General features: G+C 39.4%; 1 protein-coding gene across 1 annotated transcript in view; it reads right to left on the reverse strand.

The window, feature by feature from the left end:
• Window positions 1–7,977: 7,977 nt before the first annotated feature.
• LOC122651319 (ATP-dependent zinc metalloprotease FTSH 7, chloroplastic-like) overlaps window positions 7,978–26,941 on the reverse strand; it is a 42,295-nt gene continuing 23,331 nt past the window's right edge. Inside the window, exons 10-13 of the mRNA XM_043844666.1 lie at window positions 18,739–18,864; window positions 14,152–14,475; window positions 13,948–14,071; window positions 7,978–8,628 (exon numbers count right to left, since the gene is read on the reverse strand). Of these exons, the coding sequence (XP_043700601.1) occupies window positions 8,501–8,628; window positions 13,948–14,071; window positions 14,152–14,475; window positions 18,739–18,864 (702 nt within the window). The 3' untranslated portion in view covers window positions 7,978–8,500. The remainder of the gene's footprint in view (window positions 8,629–13,947; window positions 14,072–14,151; window positions 14,476–18,738; window positions 18,865–26,941) is intronic.

Raw genomic sequence — 26,941 nt, forward strand, 5'->3', positions numbered from 1 at the left:
TTTTAAGGGGGGGGGTGTTGGGGGAGGAGTCATGCTCGTATAGGGGTAATAAGGGAGACTAAGTTCATAGGTCTTTTAAATCTGACCATCTGGCCATCACGGTTTCTGAAGTAACAGGTTGAACCCAAGACAAAATGCAGGAGGTGCACGAGAATTCAGCACTGTTGCCCTTGGTTCTGCAAGAACTCCCCTCAATATCATAGAAAACAGCATAATTCCGGTAGCTTGGAGGAGGAAGGCGATTCAGTTTTAAGGCCCGGGGAAAGAATCTGATGGCATCAAGCTGATATTTTCAATCCCATATATACTGACGGTGAATGGCCATGCCCCCATGTATTGTGCAAATTCCACCCCCCTTTTGTGCTACGGCGTGCACTCTCATTGGCTGGTGTGTGCGGCATGGCCCCTGCGTCCCACCCAGAAAACAGCACCCCATAAATTTATTTAATCTATTCCTTATTATATTTTTCAGGTATGTTCCCATTCTAGTTTCAGAGGTTCCCTTGCCCCTCTCTCTCTGTCTCTCTCTCTCTCTCATTCATGTGATCAGCATAAAACAAAATGTAGAAGCCTCCACACAATCATCCTTCATTGAGTGGTGAAAATCCTGAAAGTAGATAGATTAACCAACCCATTGATTTAGTTCTTTTCGAAATTAACATTATTAGATTGCATTGAGGTGGTCACCTTTAATAAGTGATCAACTAAATAAGTACTACGATACGATGTAGGAGAGCATGTGACCCGTTGTCTCCATTGAATTCCTTAGTCATATATTTCAGTATCTGGATCCTTTCCTTAATTTCTTTGAGCTTCTTACAAGGCAGTATGGTTAGGAATCACATGATGCATTATGCTTTGTGTGGAAGGTAGTGATTTTGCATAATCATCCAATATTTGTTGTCCCCTCTTTGTAAAACCCCAAACGATTCCCAAAAGGTGTACCTTAAGGGGGTCATGGACCTGGAACAATATTGTTTGTATTCTCTCCCATCTCAAGTATAGGGTTTCTCGCTTGGTTCTGGCTAAGATACCATCTTTTGGTCTAACCCTTGGGCTCCACAAAGATTATTATCATCACTCACAAACTCAAATCTCTGTTAATCCAAGGTTAAAGGTTAACTCTTTCAGTGACGACTCTTCTTGGAATAATGTATCTCTCCTCTCTTCATTATTTCCTCCATCTCTTGTTTGTGAAATCATCAATATCCTCATGAACAATGGTGGTGTCACCTTTCTCAGTCTGGTTAGTTTACAATCAAATTGGTTGCAAAATACCTCTTCAAAATCCAAAATAATCCCCCCCCCCCCCCCACAACTCTAATATTCCTAACCTCCCCCTGACATCTCTATGGTGGAATTTTTTTTGGAAGGTATTCACCCCAAATTCAAAATTTTTCTATGGAGGGTTTTTCATAATGGGATACTTGTCAGAGAAACCCTGGCTAGATGGATTAATATGAATACGTGTCAAAACCCTTCCTCCATGTCCGACCTCCCTGGGGTGGTGCCACCACCACCCAGGACTTCCCTCCTTCCCACCCCTGAACCCCGACCTTGGTCCTCTCTCTTCTCTTCCCAAAACCCTCCATCCCGCGATGGCTTCACCTTGCACTTTGTCCCTCTCACCTTCATCAGTGGCTCCAAGGCAGCCCATTACGAAGCTGACCTCCTTCTGAAGCTAAGAAATGGGATAACTGCTTAGTGGGACACTTTATGGGAACCCGACCGCCCTTCCCCCTTGTGAAAGACTCTCTTGCCAAGCAATGGAAAACAAAGAGCCGTTTTGAAACATACCTGCTTGACAATGGCCTCTTTATCTTCAAGTTTGCTGAAGCCGAAGACAGAGGTAGAGTTATGGTTGGAGGTCCCTGGAATGTTGGAAGAAAACCTCTCTTTTTACGACAATGGAATCGATATCTTCATATGCATAGGCTCGATATTAGTTCTCTTCCTCTGTGGATCTCTCTCCCTAGGCTCCCACTGCATTTCTAGTGTAAGGAAGGTCTTAGCGTGATTGGCTCGGTCCTTTGAAATCCTCTCTTCGCAGATGGCAGAACAAAACTCCAAGATCTCCTCGCCTTCGCCAGAATGATCTCCTCGCCTTCGCCAGAATCTACGTGGAAGTTTTGGCGGATTCACCCATGCCAGTTTTCATTCTCGTTGTTGATGATGAAGGATTCTCCTTCAACCAGGCTATCCACTACGATTGGACCTCCCCTCAATGCTTATCTTGCAAAGTCTTTGGCCATTTGACCAAAGAATGCCCAGATGCTGGGAGAGAAGCCACTGATGAAGTTTCCCCTGCTCTGCCCTCTTCTACCAAAGGTCCCAACCCTACCTCGGAGCTAAGAAAACCCCCAGTTAAAGACCTTGCTTCTCCTACGGCAACCTCTGAGCAGCGCAGCCTAGTCGAAGCCTCTGCCTCTCTTCCGCCAGCCTCTGTGCAGAGGAAACCCAGTCGTGGCCGGAGAAGAAACCGCCAACAGAAAAATTACTGAAAGGATCTACCGGCATCGATCTCTCCCCGTCTTCCTTTCCAGCAAATGGTCCCCCCTGCCATCGCAAGTTCAAATCATTTCTCTCTCCTCTGCGATGATGCAGCTTTCCCCTCCCCCGATGAGCTAGCCTCTCTTCCTGAATTAGTCTCCACTGTCCTTGTTGCGGTCGAGCATGCTATGCCTGTCGTTCCGCTGCATTCTTCTCCAAAATCGCTCCTCTCACCTCGGGATATCCTCTTTTCTCAAATCGATAACTAAGAGTTTTCTCCCCCTTTTGCCTTCTCTCTCCTCAATTCCCCTTTCCAACGTGGTGGTCCCCCCCATCTTGATTCCCTCTATTGCCCATCTCAAGTCCCTTTCTGGTTGGCCCATCTGGTTCTAATGGGCCAGCTCCCTCTCCCTTCCCCCTTTCCTCTCCGAACTAGCCCACCCCTTGTTTCTCTTTCACTGGCCCATCTAGTTCTAATGGGCCAGTTCCCCCTTCTCTCTTAACCTTTAATTCTACCTGGATTCCTCTCCCTACCACCTCCCCTTCTCTTCTCATTTTTCATCGTCGTAACCCCAACTCCCCTCCTTTCCCTAAAAAGCATCCCTACGTTTCTTACTCCCTAACCACCCCGGAGTTGCATTTTTTCTCAATTTAGATATCAGAAATTTTGCTCTAAGTGGTGAGCCGATTGACCCGGGTTAGCTAGCACTTGGGATTTCCTAGTTTGTTTCTCAGCAAGCTGGGCTTGGTTCTTTGGATTGCCTGCCTTGTTTCTACTTTTGTGAGTTTTTATTTGGGTTGGGCTTTGATCCTTTGTCTTGTTCCTGCTTTTGGTAGGGCTTTGTGTCGGCTTTTGCTTGTTTTCTTCCTCCCACTTTCTCCCTTTGGTAATTGAATTATTTATTCATCCAAAAAATATATATTTATGAATACGTGTTGTCCCTTCTTCAGCACACACCCAAAATTGATTTGGCATGTCCTCTTCTCATGTGATTTTTCCAAAAGGATCTGGGTTGTGGGACCTTTAGGTTTAATCTCTGAAAGACATACCTTCGTCTTAGCCAAACCCTTTCTTTTAGGTCTCTTTGAGTTCTTGTCATCCAATATGTTTGCCCACAAATGGGTTATTAGTGTGATTCCAATCACTTCCTACTTCATCTAGAAGCATAGGAACCAAGTTACTCTCTCAGATATCGTTCCGAATCCTAAGCAGATCTTAGGTAATGTCAATCGGTGGATTGCTGATTTGAAATTATCCCCATTCATGAATGAGGAATTGGATTACATAACCAGACAATGTAGTAATGTTTCTATCCCCTTGTTTACCATTTGATATTCCATATCCAACTGATCCTATTTTAATTTGTGCCTGATATACTAATAGATTTCTAATATAAGTTTGGATGGGTTTTTGGTATTCTGATTCAACGCACTTTTATTTTGGTTGAGTTGGACAATATTTTGACAAACAATTTCACTGAGGCTGAAGTTCGTGGCCTCCTCAAAGGTTTAAAGATTGTACATAGTCTAAGATGGACTAATACTCAAGTTTGAAATGCTTCTCAGGATTTGTAGGATTTGATCAAGGCGCCCCTCAGAACATGGTGACCTTGGAAATATACATTTTTTTTCAACTTGAACTTTATACTCAATCTGCTAATTTTTGTAATTATGGGGATATTCGGGTTTGTCTTTTGTTTAATTTGCTCGCCCAATGGGCATGTGGGCTCCAGATAGGTCTTTTATCTTCTAGTTTTGTAAAAGATGTTATTTTCCTTCTTGATTAATATTATTTTATTTTTTATCCAAAAAAAAGGGTACCTTATGTGAAATATGCTCCCTTAAAATTGACCCAATTAGTGATTTAAGAAGGCATGAAATGATGAAGTATTCAAAACAAAGGAGTGGACACAAATTGAGGTGATCTCTGCAGCTGAAAGAGCATTCCATGAATTCTAGTCAGTTATTATCTCTTCAAACCATTCTCAAACCAATTTGGGTGCCAATTCAAGTCATGATAATGACTGTTGGGAGGCCCCTAATTTGGGTTCTATAAAGGTGAACTGCGATGCTGCAAATCCACAAGGAGATACTGTTGGCGGATTGGGCATTATCTTTAAGGATCACATTGGCCGCCCTCTTAAAGCGCTCTCTATTTCCCAGGTCTTATTCTCTGCAATCCAAGGAGAAGCTCTAGCCATTAGAGCAATGCTTATGCAAACTCGTGACTTAGGAATCACAAATTTCCTTGTTGAATTAGACAATAAGGAGATTATTGACTTTATTGAAGATCCAAACCGAGTTTCATCTCTTGATGTTGTAGTTGTTGTTAATGATGTTCGTGAGTTATGTTCTGCTTTTGTATCTATTTCTTTCCTTTTTGTTTCACTGGCTAGAAATGTAATTACAGATGCCTTGACAAGGAAGGCCCTATTTTGATAGATTAGCCGATCTCCACTCGGTGGCTTGACTATCTTTGTTTGTCTAAACCCGTCGGCTGTACACATGGTTCTCATCAGTAAATCATCTTCGTACAAAATTATTTTTTTTTCGATTATTCACATGAGCATCATCCATTTTGCAAAACCAACCAATATTTGTTTTCAAAAGTGAAATTACAATAGTCTCTGTGTATAATTTTATATGGTTACATGAACAAATTTCTTCCCTAATGTTTATGAGTGATATACCCAGAAATATCAGACCAATAAGCGGTCAACACGTGGCAGAATCCCAGTGGGTAGCCAACGCGGCAGATCACGCGACACGTGTCACAGAGCTTGACTTGGGGGGCAAGCAATCACTTAGAGCTCATTGAGGCAGATAACAGACCCCACCACCACTACGTGTCAGAAGGTGGGAGATTGGGAAGCTACCAATCGCCTCGATAACTGTGCCAAGTATAAAAGGAAAGGAGGGGACCCAAGTACGATATTCTGAACTTTAATCGCTTACTCCTCTCCATACCCCCTCTCTGACTATTCATCTGTGCGCCAGACTGACTTTGGCATCGAAGAGTCCCCCCTCGCAGTCCGCTTTGGATCTCTTCTTTGTCTTTTCTCCCCTTACAGGCCACACACGTCACTAGGAGGCTTTTCGGCGGCAACAATGAGAAATATGATTGAAAAGGCAAGATAGAATAGCTTTTCTCATTTGATACATTTTGTCAAAATTGGGATATCCTATTGTTTTTCCTTAAAAGTTTCTTTCTATTTAGGATGAACAATTTCTTTAACTAATAGCAAATAATTTGATAGAACATCTTAAAATTAGAGATCAGTAGCTATGCATAGTGTAAGCAATTGGAAATCTTTCACCAAAAAAGCAATTGGAAACCAACCTCTCTCTTTTATCACATCAGAATCGTCATTCAAAGAAAATTTTAATATCTATCTACTTATGAGTCTCACCTTGCTAAAATAAGGAAGAGATAGGATCCCATTAGAATATCCACTTCTAATATAATATTAGATAATGTATTAAATTTTTTATTAAAGATATTTACTAATATGTTCACCAAAAATAAAATTACTTATTTCTCTCATTACAACAACTAGGTGATGTTCGGGTCCCTCCACTTAAACAATATCACCTAACAGTCCTCAAGGCTTGATAAAAATCATTGTTGCCACCATAAACCATTGTATGTACGTACACAAAGAATCTGTACCATTGATTGGAACAATACAAATATTTTTAAAAAATTTATAAAATAATAATTGGACAAGAGTTCTCTGTGGGGAGCGTCGCCCTTGTGCTCGTGCAGAGGCCAATGGAAACTCCCGCAGTGGCTTCAACAGGGTGGTCATTACTACCTTTCATGGGGGGTGAGGTGGTCATTTCGCCCCCATGTGTCTCTGCAGAGGGAATGCATTCCCCCAGAGAGAACATTTCCCCTTAATAATTTCAAAAATTTTTGCAAACTATTTACAAAACTTGCCACCGGATCCAAATTGTCCAATCATGTACAAACACACACTCTTTGATGTTCTTCGTTACAAGAAGTGGATTCTTTGATGAACATCTCTTTTGTACATAGCTCGACACCATGAATCTGCCGTATCGAATTATAGTCCAAGAAACATCACAATCGATGGGACTCTAAAACCCATAATGTCTAGCTACTATGATAAGGACTTCTTAAGGCGGAGGATCAATCATAAGCTACCTATGAGGAATTTATTTCTTAAACATCCGACAATAGAACACCACTTGAGATTTTCATGTGATCCAGTCCAATGTACACATGTATGTACACTCATACTTGTACCTTTGAATCATCATTCCGTTGGACACAGTTTTTCAACTGTATGAACTGAAGCTCGATTTCATCCCTAGTCGTGAAGATTTTTAGGTGATAACCTAAGGACAACCATGACCCATTAATATCATGCATAATAAAATGAATAAAAGAATTTAATTATAAGATTTGATAGACACACTTCCTCCAATAATAGTTTTTAAATTTGGGCAACAATAATTTTGAAGGATAGATTCCCCAATTCATCATTGAATTCCTATATCTTTGTATTATTGTGCTAAGAGTCAAAGACCAAACTCTTTCAGTGGGTCTATATCGGAAGGGTTAACAAATTTAAGGAACATGCAATACATCAACGTACAACAAGCTATATATGTTTCCATCTCTAAGAAATTAGGAAACATCACACAAGAAATAGGTCTGTTGCAGGGGCTCTATATGCTTAACCTATTACACAATCGCCTCAGGTGAAATCCCTAGTAATATTGGCAACATGAATGACTTAGAGTCCTTAGACCTCAGTTTTAATTTCACAAGAGAGATTCCATTATCACTAACTTCTTTAATCTAATCTACCTTCAATTTGTCCAACAATGAGTGGGAGTATTCCAACAGGAAATCACTTCGATACATTGAGCATAGACGGATTACCTCATATTGGAAATGCTTTTCTCTACGACTCCCACTACAAAGTCATGCACCAATTACACTCTCACCTTTGATACTAATGGAGAAGATAAAGAAACTGGGAGGTGCGAGAGAGAAGTAATTATTGTACTGGTTTGTGGTTTTGGGTTTTGGAGTTGGATTTTGGGGGCTTTTGGTGCTTTAGCCTTTGATGAGATGAGAATGACAAGGTTTTGGAGTACATTCTAGAAAATCATGGACAATGTGGCATTGACAATTATTCATGCGTGCACTACTTGAGAACTCTTTTCTTTTTTTTTTTTTTTAATGAAAATACAACTCTTTAAGAATTCCATTAAAAAAAATAGGTAACTCTTTAAGAATTCCACCAGAGTGAATTCTGTTTTTGACAATGAAATTTTTTATTTTTTTTTTGACAATGAATTTATTCTTATGAAAATAATTCAAAACAAAGCTCATTTCATGATCAAAACTGACTGCCCTCTTTTTTTTTCTTTATAATTTTGTTTTGTTTCATTTGAGGTTGAGTATAAAAAAAGAAGGGGGGGAGGAAATCCATGCACCACTCAATTTCTCCGTAAGTTTTGTTTATTAAATTACACATTTGATTAATCATAGCTTGTACAATAAATTGAATATACATTGCCAAATACTGAAACAATAGCCAGATATACAACAGTTTCACCAACCAACTTGTGTATAAACAGTACAAAATAAGTCTTTCTTTAAGATTGAAGACAGCGACTACACTTTGATGGCCCCTGCGTACTAGCACGTTTGCCTGGATCATACACGTCTTGCATCTAGCCTCGAGTGAATGAGTTAGGTGCTGTTCTGAAGAACATTGAAAAGAAAAAGTCTGCCAAGAAAATAGACAAATATAGAGAGAACAATCTGTGCACTGCCAAAGAGGGTCCAAAAGCACATCGTCGAGATTTACAAAGTTGTACGATGGAGTTCACACTGACCAAGCAGAAAGGTTGGCAGTCATTGGTGACGGTGTGAAAGGGCAGTATCATGCTCTAGCTTAATGACTGGGAAGAACACTTCAATATGTCAGATGCTTCAAACACCACCGAAGAGGAGAAGATGTTGTACTTCTTATCCAGATCTCACCTGCAGCGGGAGAAAAGATTCTTGCTTGCCGCTAATGAAGATAGTAAGCTCTGCTGGCGCAACCACCAGTTTCAACCACTCTTGTAGCTCTTCACCTTCCACTTTCTCTTTCTCTTCATATGGGGTAATCATCAGAATAATAGAGAGATCAGTAAAGAATCGGAAACTTCTCCAGGAATTTAGCCAAGAGCTGTGCTGGTACTTACTTTGTAGTAAAGCATCGCTTTATAATAGCAATTATGATACATTAAGCACAAAGAGTAACTACAAAATTATATTATATTGAAGATACTGCTGTCATAGGCATTGCTGTAAGTCTATGTACCACCTAATTCAGGAAACTATACTGTTACAAATATCTACATTAATTAAGTACCACCAATGCTACTGCATTACATCTCACAACTGAGTACATAGCACATATTAGGTGCAACATTGGGTAGTCCTGCTACTACCTTTAGTATGGGAACATCCAGTCTATGTTAAATAAACAGCGCAAAATCTTTTCTATCTGAATCATCCAACCAGGGGAAACTGGAAAACCTCCAATACCATATAACTCATTAGAACTTTGATAAAAAGAGAACCTTCCCCATTAGGCTTTTGCTTGTCTACAGACGGTCCAAAAAGGATCAATAGCTCGCATTAATGTTCTTAGAGTATGCTAGCTGTTGGCCTGGCAATCTTTTATATGGCCCACATCTTGGAAACTTCGGATGATTAAGAAGGCATACCACAAGGAATAGGCTAGTAAAATTAACCATAGGGTTGTACAGAGACTAACCACGCCATCCATATCTCATGTCATTGGCAAGTCCAAAGATTATGTGATGCAGATTCGTGGCTGAACTGCTTGACCTGTCTGGCCATCCAGACCAAAATGAACCAGGTCCCAACCTTGTTCTGGTCTAGTAGGATAATTAGATACTTATTTTGAATTATCCTGTAATCCTTTCATTGGAAGTACTAGATAGAGTAGATACGTAGGAGTCTTATTTCAGTTTCCTATTTGAGTAGTTTCCTTGTGAAGTTAGTTTCCTAATTAGATGGAATTTCTTTTCTTTTAAATATGTACTACATGGGAGAAGTTAGTTGATTGAGAGTGGAAATTTTGAACTCGAGTGTGGCCAGCTGTGCACCCTCCTCTCTCCCCTTCCCCTGCGAGACCTCCTCAATTCTCTTCTTCTTCCTCTCACTTATAATTTATTTTCCATTTATTTGCTGGATATCTCCTTACGCCAAGCTGGTTCAGCCACGAATCTGAATCATTATGACAGCCATTTTCATGGACCAGACCAACCCCAGCTGCTGGTTAGCTGACATCCATATTTGAGTGAATCGAGGCCAACAATATAGAATGATTACTTATTTAAAGAAATCAGATATATGAAATTTGTAACCCCATCCTTGATGAATCCGAATCACCAAACCAATAATGACCAGGAAACCAAAAGAACCAGAATCACAAAGCAGGATAATAAACCAGACTTCAGAGAATTTCTGTAACTCAACAGCAGGGCAACCTGATTGGAACAAAATTTAGGTTGAAGGTACCTATTAACAAAAGTCACAAGGCCTCAAAGTTTGATCAACATCCAAAGGTATCCAATCCAGAATTAGAAAGTTAGAGAAAACAGAATAAATAGTGATCAATAACCTGGTCTATGAAGGCACTGGAATACCTAACAGAAAACCTGCAAAACCAGATTAGAGAACAAGGAAATAGAAGTTTCTAATTTAGGAAAGTGACTGGAAAACAGCAACTATTGTCCTCTAACCCTGTAGCACCACATGCAGGATATTGGAGGAGAAGACTTGGTTCGAATCAACAATCAGAACAGTAAGATGCAAATCGACGGAAACAAAAGTGAAAACCGAAGTCTGAGAACAAGGAAAAAACCAATAGAAATTAAACAAGGACAGACTTACCAGTTGGAGGAACATACTTAAGGGATATGTTGGTCTCCCACCAACTAGGAGAGGTTTGTTGTCTCTCACAGCATAGGTGTCTCTCACACTCACACACATGCATGAACCACAATAGGTGGCTGCCAAAATCAAGGGAGGCTAAGAACTGCCTCCTTTATTTATAAATGGCCTTGTTACAAAAATAGAAACTCTCCTTGACTAATGGAGAGATCTTACAAAATAGCAACTAAATAAAACTTAAAAGGAAATAGAAATTCTCGGTCCTTCGACTTGATTTGGAAACCCATCTCCTTTGATGTTTCTGCCAAGCTAGGCTTTCTTCCTCACCAGCACATTTTGGACTCCCCAAGGAATAGGCATATTGTTAGTTCCTGGGGATTAGACAGCTCTATTTTACTGCCCCCCTCCTAGTTGGTTTGGGGTTTGTTTTGTTTCCTCCCCCCCCCCCCACCTTCCCTTCCCTTCCCTTCCCTTCCCTTCCCTTCCCTTCCCTTTGTATATTCCCCCCCCCCTTTTTTTCCTCCTTTGCCCCTCTCGGGCTTTGGTAATGCATTTTTTATTCACCAAAAAAAAAAAAGGAAATAGAAACTCAAAATATAGAAACCTAATATTCTTACAGACTAAGAAATAGAAAATAGAAACTAATTACTTAATCCCGTAGTCAATTTGAACATGTGATTCAAATCTCAACATGATCTAATGGCTGGTTTGCTTAATCTTTAAAAAAAAAAAAAAAAAAAAACTTGTATATGAATAATGTAAGACTGAAACCAGTCCCAAAACCCACAAAATTCAGAATAGAACTAGGCCAGAAATTAGAAGGTTTAGGGAAACTTAGCTGTAGAAGTCAAACCAGCCAATGGCTTGGACCAGAACTTGGATCAAGTAGGGGTCCAATAGGAATGAACCTTTGCTGAAAATTCCAAGCAATTCTAATGGCAGAATTGTGAGTTGCAGAGGGGTTCCAAAATTAGAAGGCTTGGTTCAGATTTAGAAGGTAACAGCCTGCTGAGCAATCCAGCCAACAGCAGGGACTGGGGTTGGATTCGAGTCAAGCCTTAGGTGGTATAATCTTGTCCTACAAAACTCAATTGAAGATGAGCCTTTGTTGCAGAGATATATGTTCACTAGGAATTGCAGCAGCACAACTGGGTTGCAGGAGCACAGTAACCTCCCTCGAATGAAGAACAGCAGCAGATCTGGAGAACAATAGTAGCACTTGTATGGTCTTCTCTATGGTTGGAACAGTCACAATAACACAGCAGCAACCAGGGATTGATCAGGGTAGGGAGAAAAGGGCAAGAGAGGATAGAAAAAGAGAAGGGGGATAGGGGAATGGGCTTCTCACCCTGGGTCACTCACCCACAGCTATTTCAACTGTTGCACATAGGAGCAGGCTTCCATAATCGATGGCTAATGTGGCCAAGATAATCTTTTACTAAAACTCTCCCTTTTCATTAAGATATCATGCCTATTAATAGCTTAGGCAAGCTTACAGCTACTACTAAATCCTAACAAAAATAGAAAGTAACTAAACTTAACTACTTGGCTTTATAATTCAGCCAAATGCATATAACAAAATTAGAAACCAATAAATATAGTAACTACTTAATTGCACCAATCCTAGTTGACTGGTCAAAGGAGAATCTTCTCAAAATCCTGGGGCATATTTGGCTTTGACACTGTTCACGTGAACAGTGACGTGAACAGTATTTTAGTCTTCAACTTGGATCTTCTAGCCCAGGAAGGGGCCTGGCCTGGCCCATCTCTGGCCCATAAAGGGGCCTGGTCCGATGGGCTTTCTTGTGTCTCTTTCTCTGGCCAGATTCTACATCAATGAATGTCTAGAATGTAGGGTTCTAGTTGCAGAAAATTAAGAACAAAACTTAGTTGATAAAGGCTAAGATCATAAAATAGGTAGAACTAGGTAGAACAAACAATAACCAGCAGTAGCAAGAGAGCAAGAACACAAGCTAGATCCACCCGGGCTTCACATTGCAAGGTGTCAATTGGATCAGACACTAATCTCTTCTTCCTTCATCAAACACGGGGATCTTCACAGTAGAAGACAAGTTGCAGCAGCAAAGCTTATGATTTAAAATCGTGGGTAAGGGAAGAGAGCCAACACAAGGTTTTTTTTATAAGCCTAAAATCTGACTGTGAGTTGGATAGTGAAATCCCCATAGCTGACTCAATTACAAAGCAATATCACTTAGTCTATGTCGACTTAAATGATGTGAACCCAATTTCTTAGTTTCTAACTAAAGACAAAAATATTAAACAACTTAAATTGACCCATAATTGAACCAACATAGACCACAGTCCAATTGGAAATTAAAAGACATAAAAATAAACTAAGTACAGAAAGCAATAAAACAATAAATCAGCAACAAGACTAGGCCACGGTTTGACCTCTCTCGTTGGCCTGCTTCCTACGGATGTAGGTCTTCAGATCTGCATCACTTGAACTACATCACCAGTCCTGATTTCCTTCCTTCTTCTGATCTGCTTTTATCAGGTGTGATCTTACCCTCTTCACTGCTACTATTCTTCTTTTTTACTTCTTATTACTCTTGATTCAACACTAAATGGAACCCCTGTTTCTCGTTCAATTTTCAGATTGCTAGATTTAGTCATCTTCCTTATTCTAGTTTTCTTCCATCCAATATTTGTCCTTGCTCCGTCCTATTGTTTGATCTGATTCTATGCAGGTCCTGGTATAATTGTAGTTCTTGTTTCTAGAATCTTTTCTAGAACCCTAAACTGCTTTAGTGAGTCAACCTGGTGACCTGCCACCAGTACCCAAAACCGGTTGACGGGCAGACCAGGTCTCAGAATATTCATACTATTACAGTTCAGTGGAAGGCCTTAAGTCAGAAGTGCCTGTATTATAGTGCATGAGGGAACTTGCCATACGCTGGAGTATAAGGAAGGACAGACGAGTGAGCTTTGAGAAAGTTCTGTTTGTATGATGTAGTGTGCAACAGGACAAGAGCCTCCCCCAATACCGCATGAGTTGTGTACATTGGGTCCAATCAATGGAGTTTTTATCTTTCCTGGTACAGTGTCTGACCTTAAAAAGTGACAATTCAGTCCTTGGGACCTAAGATTTTTTCATGTGCTTCCCTTCATTAGTGAAGACATACCTACCCCAAAATAAAGTAGACATTTGGCCCATTGATTCTCATCTATTTTCCCTCATTCAAAAATTGATCCCTATATTTGTTTAGATGTATTACTGTTGAGTGTTTTGGTATATACCTCATCCCTTGGTGTTTCCAATCGAACTATCCACATAAATAAGTTGGTGGGCCAAGGGTTTTATGGGGAGGGAGTTTGAATATCAGGCTGCTGGTTACTAGATGCCATCAGTCTAGCACTTTAGGTAGTACATGTAACATGTCAAAGTATAATAGAACTATAGAAGTGTGATCAGAAATTTTAGCATTGAAAATCTTTGAGGAAATAGAAAAAAAAAATGAAATGATCCTTTGACCACTTACCTTCCAAATGAGCACCAAGACCTTCCACCACAGTAGGATTTGCACGCACAACAGAAAGTGCTACATCAAGTGCAGATTGCAATAGTGCTTTCACCTCTCTCTGAACTAAATCCACAAGGTGACCCTGCAATATTAATTCTTGAATCAGTCTCTGCCATAAATTAAGTAGAACAAGGGTGACACTAAAACAAGAAAAAGGAGGACCTGATCCCTTCCCCAAGGTGAAGATCCCCCAGATTCATCAAGCCCTCCACCAGCTAGTATCGCCACTGATACAGGGCCTATGGTCTGGTTAAGACCATATTCAGCTACTGCTTTATATGCCATGTCTGTCGCACGTCTTATATCATCCATTGCACCTGTTGATACACGACCTGAATAAACAACTTCTTCTGCTGCACGCCCTCCTAGAAGAGTGACCAAGCGACCCCGTAACTCATCAATGAAGAGCAAATATCTGTCTTCGTTAGTGGGTGGAGAATATGTGAAGCCCAATGCCCCTCCTGACCTTGGCAATATACTTAATTTCTAATAACATGACAAATAAGTAATCAATCCAGGCATCAAATTCCTATTCAAGCGGACTAAACAATTAATTTATGTTATGCCTTTAATCCAAACAGAGGATATTGTCATACATATCACACATGACCAAATCTCAATTCGGTTCAAAATTTCTTTTCAATGAACATGGCAAATGCCTTTGGACAATCAAAAAGAATACAATGGATTTGAATAATTATAATTGATAATCAGGTAAACTTTATATCCTAAGATGAACAAATCAAATGAAGGTTCCCCAAAATCTCAGAAAGCATAGAAAAGCAAGAAATGCTCTTTAATAGCAATTTCCTTCTGGAGATGCACCAGACAATGGCTGAGAATACACAGACCTTTTCCTCTGTCATCCCTGGCATCTCTTAAACATGTAGTAGATGGCATTTAGGGGCAGTAAAAGTCAATCTGACCAGCAAAACCAACCCACAAAGGATTCACTGCCAGGTAGGGTTTGGGTTGATTTACTGCAGCTGTTACAATCAGCTGGATACAGGATGACTGCCCAGACCCGATGGGTTGCTTATGGCCTCAAATAGTAGTTTTTTCTTCATTTTCTATTTCCAATTTAAGTTATAAAGCCAACCTAAATTTTATCTATTTATATAGATACAACTTGGGGTGGGTTCTGGTCAATCCATAGCCGGACACAAGAGAACAAGCCTTTGACCCAACCCAACCCAACCCAACCTCACATTGTATTAAGGAACTCATTCCTAACCCAACCCAAGGTTCGAAAACTCGGGTCTCGGTGCCAACTCGGACCCTTGAAAAACCAAGTCGAGTCAAGATCTTGCTGAGATCTCGCCGAGTTGTTGCAATTTTTTTTTTCTCGACTCGAAGCCTCATCTCGGTGGGTTTTAGACCTAGTTTGGGTCTGAAACTTGGTATTCAGCCTATTTTAGGCCATTTAAACACAATGACACTATCAGATTTTGCAAAAACTAAGTCCAAATAGGAGTTTCAGTTAGTAGGAAAGCAGGACAGACACTTACTTATGCTAGAAACCAGGACAGACACAGGACAAACACACTTATTTATGCCTAATATCATTTAAGTAAATGATATTGCATTTACTTAAGATATTATTCATAAATAAGCAAATACCCCCCTATTTGAATCCAATAAAAATAGTTAAAAAATCAAATTCCAAAAGGAAAAAAAGTCAACCCCCCCCCGTTCAAGAACAAAAACTGGATTTTCGGCGGTAGGTGCAATTTTCAAACTTTCTAACGCAACTGGATTTTGACAGCATTCGTGCACACCGAATTAAGTTTGACCAGTACATAACTCTTTCAATATAAATCAGATTTTAGCAATCTTGGACTTGTTGGAAAGCTTTCCAGCAATCTTAGATTGCTAAAATCTGATTTATATTGAAAGAGTTATGTACCGGTCAAACTTAATTCGGTGTGCGCGAATGCTGTCAAAATCGCTCTGAATGGAAATAATTTTTTGGACATCAAAACAAATGAATATTTTACCGCACTTTTGGTTTTTAGCAATGTTTTACCATAATAAGATTTATGGAATTTTTAGATTTGAGAAAAACCCCAGCATTAGAAAGTTGAAAATTGCATCTACCACCGAAAATCCAGTTTTTGTTCTAGAACTGGGGGGTTGACTTTTTTTTCTTTTGGAATTTTATTTTTTAACTATTTTTATTGGATTCAAATGGGGGGGTATTTTCTTATTTATGAATAATATCTTAAGTAAATGAAATACAAATAATATTAGGCATAAATAAGTGTCTGTCTTGTCTGTCTTGGTTCCTGGCATAGATAGGTGTCTGTATACCAAGAATTTCCAGCAAGATCTCGAGATCTGGCACTCATGTAAAGGACCTAGATGGGCATTTTCCTATGTCAAACCGAGATCTCACCGAGATCTCAATATCTCGCCGAGAAAATGCACTTTTAGAAGGTGTATGTGATCTCGACTCGAGATTTTGAAAAACCGAGAAACTCGGCGAGACCTCGCGAGTTCTCGAACCTTGACCCAACCTAATTTGTGAAATCAGTTTGAGTTAGGTCAGATTATAGTTCAGGTCAACCCAAGGTCCATATGATGTTGAAACAGTTGGGTTGTCAAAAAAGCACGGCCCGCCATGAGCCCAGAAAGGGCTTGAGCTAAGTGGTTCAGCTTGCAGGGCGGGCCTGGGCTGGAATTTTCAGGCCCGATGCCAGGCTGGTCCGGGCCCAGCCCGACCCTATGTATATAATAAATATATTATATTTACTAAATTAAAATGTATTATGTCATACTTTTTTTAATGTCTCCATTCACCACCAACACCCTTTTTTTAATCTCACCACCCATGTCTATCTTTACTTTTTCTTTTTTTAATATACATTGTTGGCTTTAAAAGCTTGAGAATGAGCGGGCGAATGGTGTGTGTGTCTCTCTTCTCTCTCCTCTCCTCCTATCCAAATGGCAATATACAGGGGCTGCCAGGGTCAATCAGGGCCGGACTGGGTTGTGTTGAGCCTGACAGGGCTGGGCCTGGGCTGACTAACTGAGATATCCCAACCTAACCTAGGGTTGGGCTGGGCCTAGGTTGAGTTAAGAGACCTTAGGGCTGGGCTGGGGTTTTAAAACCCGGCCCATTGACACACCTATTAAAACCCCTATAAGTGTTGTCTATGAGAGTTGAAATAAAGATCTCTATCAATCCATGCAACACGTTTAACACCAAATAAATACCTTCTTTGACAAAAGGTTTTCTAGAAGTACACAGAAAACATGAGACAAGTGCTCATGCTCTGCTTGACTCAGTGATTCTAGCAAGTCTTTATTAAGGATGAAATATGGTGGGACACCATGCCCAATGCTATGGTTTTGTTTTGTACGACCTGTTAGGGTTGTGTTTTGTAATGCACTACAAAAGGAAAGGGAAGGGAGGACCATAGTTGTCATGGCGTCCTGGCGCTGGAGAGGGCTGCATGGCGACCTACGCCATGGCGACCCTCTTTGATTTCTTCCTCCTGACTCTCTTTCCCTCTTCGATTTCTTCTTCCTGTCTTCGATTTCTTCTTCCCTCTTCGATTTCTTCTTTCCCTCTTCAATTTCTTTCGATTTCTTCTTCGATTTCTTGTTCCTGTCTTCTTTCCCTCTTCGATTTCTTCTTCCTGTCTTCTTTCCCTCTTCAATTTCTTTCGATTTCTTCTTCGATTTCTTGTTCCTGTCTTCTTTCCCTCTTCGATTTCTTCTTCCTGTCTTCTTTCCCTCTTCGATTTCTTTCGATTTCTTCTTTCCCTCTTCGATTTCTTCTTCGATTTCTGAATTTTCTTCTTAAAACTTGAGAAACAATAGAGAAAAAATAAAACATGGCTTGAGTATACATCTATTAACACATTAAAAATAGAGAAAATAAAAAATAAAACATGGTCGACATGCTCGCCATGGCAACGCCATGGCGGGCGACATGTCGATATATCGACGTGACACCCCTCCACCGACTTGGATCGCCGTGACGCCGTGACAACTATGGGGAGGACCTAACCTGGTTACTAGCCCTAACCGTGTTACCTTGTAAAACCAGAAGCTAACTTGCATATTCAACGTGGAGGGGCACATTAACAGTAGAGCAATATCTAATAGGGTTTGGGTTTTTCAATGTCAAAATTGTTCAAGTGCTTTGTCATTATTCCTAGCAGTTACCAGACCACTATCTATTTATTTGAACCCAAGTATTCAGCCTACCCAAACCCAACCCTACACTACCAAGAACCGGTTTGGATTGGTTCAGCATCAGGCAGGTCACTTTATAGTTGATTTAGCTATTTGGGCAAAGATGGGTCTCCTACGTTTCAACTAACACTAGACACAGATCAATTGAGTACCAGATAAAATATATGGTCAAAGACAACCAGTAAAAGGTAAGGTCCAATAATAGATAAAAGAGCAACTGCATACATGCGATGGGGATTCAGAGTGGTTGGTATTGGTTATGATTAGCAGTCTTCTTTTCCCCTTTATTTTTTCTTTTCCTTCTTCACCTTTTATTTTAAACTTCAAGACAGGTTTTCTAATGGGCTGGGTGAGAGTTGACCTTCTCAACTCTTTTGATAATTTGGTTAGAATTGGGTATGGTGTACTGTCATTACCCCTTCAGGGCTCCATCAAAATCAATCCATGCCACCCATAATTGAAAAACACGAGATTCAGCTATTCAGTTTGGAAGCTTGCAGAGGACAAGAGAAAACAGTCCCCAGTTACCATGACATAACAGTTTACCTCGACACGTGGCTGTCCTGGAAGAAGATTTGCTATAGCAGTTCCAACAACAGCATGACCAGCTTCATGTCGTGCAACTACAGCCTTCTCATTTCCTTGCAGCTTAGCATGTTTCTTTTCAATACCCTAAAGAAAAAATTTTCCCTTTCAGTTCCTTGTAAATCATTCATGTAGTGAGGATATACTATTCATATTAAAAATTGGTGTGAAGACAGAACTGAATACATCTCAACATGCAAAAAAGATAACGGACTCAAGAAAACCCATTATGCACCCAATATGTACAACAAACAGTCAAAATTCTTCTCTTCCCTTCTCAACCGTGTCAATATGTCATGAACTTTTTATGCACATCCTCATAAATAGTCCAAGGGAAAATTTGTATTTTTTAGGAACCTCACCAGACATACTTATTATCCAAACATACAACATCAAGATGAATATGCACATCCTCATAATAGAGGCAGCATGATTTGTAAAATAGTGATCTCATATAACCAGAACCTGCTTTATCAGCATAGCTGTTATGGCGCCAAGATGAGGCAAGGGGCTGGGCAACTGCTTTGGCGCCAAGCCGGGTGCTAAGGTGTCAGTGTATTGCTACAACCTACAAGGTGCCCCTTTAAAATGTTATGTATAATTTTCATAAAAATGGTTCTATTTAATTGGTTTTTGAATAGGGTGCACAGTTTTGGACATAGACCTTCACATATGGTATGATAACCTTAAATAGTGTCAAAGCTGTTATTATGTTTCATTCTTATTCTTTCCTATTGTCTATTATATTGCTTTCTCTTAGTCTACCATAGTCCTTTACTTAGCAGGGGCTTATATGCAATAACACATAAGTCCAGCAGGTCCTTCTTGTAATTACACCACCAAAGACTATTATTATAAATATACCACTTGTTCACATATTGAAAGTATTCTATTCTCCACCGTAAGTCATTCTCTTATAATACTTCTTCTTCTTCTTTCTTATACGCAGGTACTGATCCTGCCCTTCTCTGAGTTTGTCACATGGTATCAGAGCGGGAGTAATCAATGACTGCATCTCTTCCCTGGTTTGAGAGTCTCTTGAATTTATTCTCAAATTGATTGGCAGCAATGACTGCTGGTCCCATTTATACTAGATGTAAATCCTTGTTCGGCACAATATGAAAAACAAGGATCCTTTTATGCTGGTTGAAGATTGATCTGCTCTGATCAGATTATAGTCTCTGTTTTCCTACATTCCTGTTGACGTGCGGTACTCTGTTTTTTGTCCCTACTCACCTCTTTTTGTGACTTATCTGATTTGCAACTTCTGTCCATCAGAATTCAGTGATATTCAGTGATATTTTGGGATATTAATCACTACCCTAAGAAGAGTGTGCAATAGAAATTTGACACTGATCTGACCTCTGGTTTGTTAGATCTTGAAGTTCCTAATTTTAGAGGAATTGCAGTTTGTATTTCTGAAACAGTGCCTGCAGAGCTCTATCTGGCTGTTGAATTTTATCGATATTTTGGGGATGTATTCTCTCATTCAAGCCCTGTATTCGATCCAAACTGTAAGCAGATCAGATTACTTTATAGTTTATAGTATAATATCAAGTTTTTCCTTATTCTAGAATTTTCTACCCTGTGATATGAGGTGTGTGGTGCTGTTCTGTTTTTACATGCTGCCGATGGTTACTGCCTTTATCTGAGATAACTACTACTAAGGGTATTAAACGGTGCGGTTTCAGTCAAATGGTACGGTTTGGTCCGGCTCACGGTATCAGAGGTAGAAACCATAATTGTATGATGAAACCAAAACCGAACTGTTTATTAAACAGTTATACGGTTCCTAAACGGTTTCATAGAAAATGTTGCACACAAAAACCTACTCCCATAGAAAAAGTCATAAGCAATTATTTAATATAAACATACTCTCTGATAAAAAGGTATAAACAATCATTTAATATAAATCTACTCTATCCTTTTGAATTTTGAATGATTGCTTTTAGAAAAAAGCATAAACATTTTCATCAGTATGGGATGAGGTAATGAGGATGTCCGAAGACTCGGGAGGGTGTTATTTATTTAATATATAAACTGAATAAGTTAAAACCGAACCGTTTATTCAACAGTCTCATTTTTTAAACCAAAACCAAACCATTTATTAAACGGGTTCTAGTGTAAACAGATTGAGTCGGTTTCTGTACATGATTTTGGTTTTGTTTTGACACCCTTAACTATTACTGCCTCATGAAGGTTGTTTAGACCTATTCTACTACTTGGAGATCTAGTCTGACGCTGACCTATTGATTTGTGACATGGCTGAGTGAACCTGTTGAAGTTACTATCTTGCGGTCTGCATATTTTGCTGTTTTAGTTACTGTTTACTGAAATATTTAACTGCAATATTTACCAGCCTTGTCTGCTGGTCCTGAAGATTTCTTTGTTTTATCTTGCTGGAAAGATAAGATCTCTATCATGGGCGATCCAAAGCCCTCTTGTGGACAATGTCAATGTTCAAATCACCTCTATTAAGTTGAGTGGTGCTTCCGGACTGTCAAGGTATATATTAATGCCAAAGATAAATTGGATTATTGGTTGACTTCTCCACCATCTACGATTATGCAGGATGCAAAGAGTGGATGTGTGAGAATGATACACTACTCGTGTGGCTCTGGTATAGTATGGAACCTTCTATTGCAGCTAATAGAGGCGGGCCTTGGTGCAAAGGTAAAGGTTGCTCCATTTCAAATGGTCACGGGTTCGAGTCTGGAAACAGCCTCTCTGCGAAAGCAGGGGTAAGGCTGCGTATATTATGACCCTCCCCAGACCCCGCAATGGCAGGAGCCTCAAGCACTGGGTATGCCCTTCTAGTGCAGCTAATGTCATGTTCCACACTACTACTAAAGGTGTCTGGGATGATCCGAGGGAAAGTTTTTCTCAAGACAAGAACATGTCCATAGTGTATGACCTATATGAAAACTTTTTCTCCTTCAACCAAAATGATAAATCTGCTAGTGATAATTATAGTGCACTTAAGGGCACATGGGAAGAACTGAATGTCTTCCAGACACTCTTCATTGATCTTAAAGTATTAAAATCTCTGTGTGCTAAGTTCCTTGGTTGCTAAATTTCTATCTGGATTGGATTCTGACTTATAGCCTGTCAAAAGTCAGATTCTTGCAGGCGAGAAGATAACTTCTATACAGGGTACTAGGTTTCGGTTTTGAGTCCGATGTCGACCAGGCTCAAAACTGAAAAATCAGTCGAAACCTGTATATGTTTTTTTCAAGTTTCAATGGTTGGTTTCGAGGGCCAAATGCCCAGATTAGGTCCTGAAACTTCTGGAACACCAAATTTTAGGCCCTCTAAACATAGTGGAACCCTTACATTTGAAAAAAGCACACCCAAAATGGTAGTTTGACTTCGGACCCTAGGTTGGTAGTGTACGCTTTGTACATTCTCTAATATGGCCAATTCCACACAATGTTTAGTAGTAGAACACATACTTCAAGTAAAACAACTTAAATATGTATTAGGAATGAATAGACATCAAATTATAAACCATTTCATACATCATGCATCATACATGGTTTGTTACAAAGAGTCACATATATCAGAGTCAACAATACAAGCAACAAGTCACCCCTATGCCCATCCTAGAGTCCTGACTCCTAGTACCAAAACAAGTTCTGAACAAGATCAAAACCGCTAGAATGTTGTTGTCGTTGCTGCTGCCGAATCAAGTTATCCTCCTTAGATCGGCCAACGGTGTGCAACATATATAAAATTGACCTCCAAACACCAAAGTATTAACCCTATTTTTTCACAATAATGTTGCACGAAAATCAATTTTTTCCAAAAAAGAAAAAAATCAAAATATTTAAAAAACAAAAAATAAATTCTGGCTCCATGAAGTCATAGATCGTGCTACGGTGTGTAACATATAAAAAAATTGAATGCCCCACAAAGCATTTATCCTTTTTTTTTTTTTTTTTTAAAAATTAGTTTTGGGAAAAGGCATATACCTGCAACTTTGGATCTTACGGAAATATTTCAACACCACATCTTCAGTGTTCCTCTACTGCCAAAGTACTTGTTCCAACCTTATACAGCAGTGATTGGCCAAGTACAAAAATTGGGTTTTTTTTTTACAATTTTTACTGCCGAAACCAGACGAAAAGGGTCGTAATTTCGATCAAAGTCTGGTATTTATACTAAAGGTCTTGAACAGATCCGACCAATATATCGGCAAAATGAAACAGAAGTCCAACATTTCAGTCAAAACATTACATTTTTTCAGTTTCGGTAGCGGTTTCGTTTTGACAGCCTGCAAAACCCAAACATTTCAGTAGGTTTCGCGAAATTTCGCTGAAAACCTTGTACCATGCTTCTATGAATGACGCTTATTGTCGTATCTGACGGATTGCCTCTCCTTCCCTTGCCAAAGGTTCCTCTTCTTCGTCCAAGGATAGCTATGCTCTTGTTACTGGTAAATTTGGAAAGCAGGGAATGTTCATGTACATGAACGGCTCGGAATCCAATCTGTTGGAATGTTCCATCTGAACGGCTGTGAGTCGTTCACATACGTTCAAGTACGTGAACATTCACCCCCCTCGTAGCTTTGGTCGTGGACGTGGTTCTGCTTCTTTTGGATGAGGTCAAGGTTCAGATGGAGGGAGAGGATGGGGTACTGGTGATCGAGGGGTCAGCAAAACAATCAGCCGTTACGCCAGTGTACTCATTGTGACAAATCAAATCACACTGCTGACAAATGTTGGAAGAAATATGGTAAACCTAAGTGGGCACAACAGTTAGCCGACTCTGCAGTGACTAATGGGAGTTCTGACATAGTGTCCACTACTGACACTAACTAATGGGAGTTCTGACGTAGTGTCCTCTAGTGACACTAATCTTGCTTCTACATCTGGAGCTGGTCCCTCAAGCTCTATGTCTCAAGATGATTACAACCAGACATTGAAACATCTTTAGCAACTCAAGGCATCCACATCTTCATCCACTACAACTCCATCCCATTTAGGTACTACAACGCTACTTGCATCTTCATCTCTCACCAGTTGAGTTATTGACTTTAGGGCTTCTAGTCATATGACCGGTAAATCCAATGTGTTCTTTTCTTTCCATAACACTAGCCATCCATCTCAAGCTGTTCTTGCTAATGGTCCTCTACCCATATTTCTGGTCAGTAGTTTCTCCCACTTCTTCCTTATCATTATCTTCTGTTCTCCATATACCTTAATTACCCTTAAATCTTTTGTCAGTCAAATTACTAAAGCATTAAACTATTCAATTACCTTTTATCCTTCCTATTGTGTCCTTCAGGATCTTCAAACAAGGGACAAGATTGGTCAACAGCGTGAGAAGGATGGCTTATACTATCTTGATAATGATTCATCATATACTATTGCCTCGGTTGTTTCTACTAGTGTTTCTCCCTTATCTTGGCATTATCGGTTGGGCCACTTGTTGTCCAAGCTTCAACACATGATTCCTAATTGCAAGAATAACTCTCCTATCAAGTGTGAAGCCTGTGAACTAAGCAAACATCATCATGCTTCTTTTCCTATCTGGGATATCTCTAGAAGTTAGTCTTTGTTTTCTTTAGTTCATTCAGACATTTGGGGTCCTTGTCGTGTTAAGAGATAGTCCTGTTTTATGCATTTTGTTACCTTTGTGGACGACCATTCCTATTTGGCAAAATTATATAGGAGAAGTCTAGGCATGCTGTTGGATGCAAGACCAGTGTTTGTCTCTCTCCCCCCAATGGAAATGACCCCCTACCCCTATGTGTCTCATGCTCCCATTGGTGCATGCCACTAGCTTGCAGCAAGTGGGTGGCATGCCCAACCATCTCCCATGTTATATTTACTAAAAAATCGTGTAGAGTTTTTGTAGTGCAGACCCGGGTTCGAAATAACCCTTATTGGGTTGCTTGTCGGCCCACCCAAGCAAAGAAGCACTCAACTTCAAAGTTGAATGGCAAAATAGTGATTAACTTGAGGTTTTATAAGGACAATGGCAGAATTATAATTATCCTGAAGTTGCAAAGAAGGAATGGGAGTATTGTAAATTATTAGAATTCCAAAATATAAGGGTTCAACGTGTGGGGAAGGGTATTCTTGGAACTGAATGGGGTAAATAGAATAACTTTAATGAAACTAGGGGTTTAGTGTAAATAATAAAGATGTCCCTACTTGTAATTTCAGAGGATTATACCTTCTTCAACCTTCGAGAATAGACACCCAAAACTTCAAAAACGGAAAAATCAGCAAGCTACGATGGAGAGAACTTCTTCTGCAACTGTCGGATGAGCCTGAAATTTCAGGCGAAGACTTGCCACTACAGGTTCTACCGATTCCACACAAACAGCACTCCAAATAGTAGGTTGAGGATTAAAGAAAATCTCTGCAACTCAGGTCTGGCAGTAAACAGGGAAAGCAGGTTACTTCGAAGATTCGAATCTCACAGCAAGAGAGACTTCTGGATCTGCAACTTCCAGATATGGATCGCCCAAGAGAAAAGAACTTGTGGATCAAATCTCAGAACCAGTCGATGTGTGTGCAAGGATCCAACGCTGGCTTTCCAGAATCTGGTAGTACCGCCCAGAAAGAAAAACTCAGAAACCAAGGTTAAAATAGGAGATTTAGGGAAGCAGGGAGTGGGTCTAAGGTTGGGGAAGAGACAGAAAATTAAAGAAGAAGAAATTGAAGAGGGAGCGAGAGACAAGAGCAGCTCACGGGCAAGCATTGCTTTCAACCAAATAAAATTTTCATTCAATTCTCAAAACTGAATCCCATCGTGGGTTAGATGCTATTTTATAGTATTAAGCAAAAGAAAACTTAATCCTACTCTGAATCTGAAATCAGAACTAAACTCTAACTTAATCCGAAACAAAATTGCAACTCTAATTGGACTATAAAACTAAAACAACTTTGACTCAAACACTACTTGTATCCACGGCTGAAATAATGAATAAATTTAATTCCTAATTTTTCCAACGCCCAACTGCATCATTTTGTCTTTCATCAATTTTTATAATGAAATAAAAACCTAGTTTGGTGTTTGTCTCAAAAAATTTCGCTCTAATAATTGATGCAGTAAATCACATAAATCAACTTATTTTATTAGAAATAAGCTTTGGGTTGGGGTATATATGTGTTGGGCCTTTCGTCCTATAGGTTTTCATTGTAATAGGCCACTTTAATGGACCTGAATTATGGGTAGGAGGTAGGCATACAGGATTTTTTTTATTAGTTTAATTTCAATGTTTTTTTCATTAAGTAATTATTATTGTATTTTATTAATTTAATTTGAGTGCCTTGTATGGATAGAACTCCTATTCCTACTTTAGAATTTGGATAGAGTTCTAAGCATGTGAGACACCTATTCTAACTAGTTAAGATAGAGTTTTAGTTACAAGGGACATTTATTCCTATTATGGATAGAGTTTCTTATTTCTTTCTTTCCTATTTCAAGCACATTTTCCTTTCCTATTGTAAGTACACTTTTACTTTCTATTTAAAGGATTTCAGGTCATAAAGCCCCCATAGATTTGATCATAGTTGTAAGGCTTCGCCTAGGCGTCCAGATGGATTTTTGGGGTCTAAGCGACTGTCGCCTTAGTGGTATCGAACCAGGTTTGACGACCCTCATTTATGCCAAATATCATCTAAGTAAATGTTTTTCATTTACTTAAGATATTATTCATAAATAAGCAAATACCCCCTATTTGAATCCAATAAAAATAGTTAAAGAATCAAATTCCAAATGGATAAAGTTCAACTCTCAGTTCAAGAACAAAAACTGGATTTTTGGCGGTAGGTGAAATTTTCAACTTTCTAATGTTGGGAGTTTTTCTCAAATCTAAAAATTTCAGAAATCTTAATATGTTAAAACATTGCTAAAAACCAAAAGAGCATTAAAATAGTCCTCTATTTTGATATCTAAAAATTATTTTCATTCAAAACGATTTTGACAACATTCGCGTAGTCGCGCAGACCAAATAAGGTTTGATCGGAACATAACTCCTTCAATATAAATCAGATTTAAGTAATTTTGGATTTGTTGAAAAGCTGGTTTTGTGCTCTACCTAAAGCAAAAGTCCCATGTAAAAATAAAATCATTTGACCAGTCAAACTTCTTAGAGAACAAGAACATTTCTCTAAATCGAAAGCAATTTAATAACTTATAGATATGATCA

This window comes from Telopea speciosissima, chromosome 2 (assembly GCF_018873765.1).
Source record: "Telopea speciosissima isolate NSW1024214 ecotype Mountain lineage chromosome 2, Tspe_v1, whole genome shotgun sequence".
Lineage (NCBI taxonomy): Eukaryota > Viridiplantae > Streptophyta > Magnoliopsida > Proteales > Proteaceae > Telopea > Telopea speciosissima.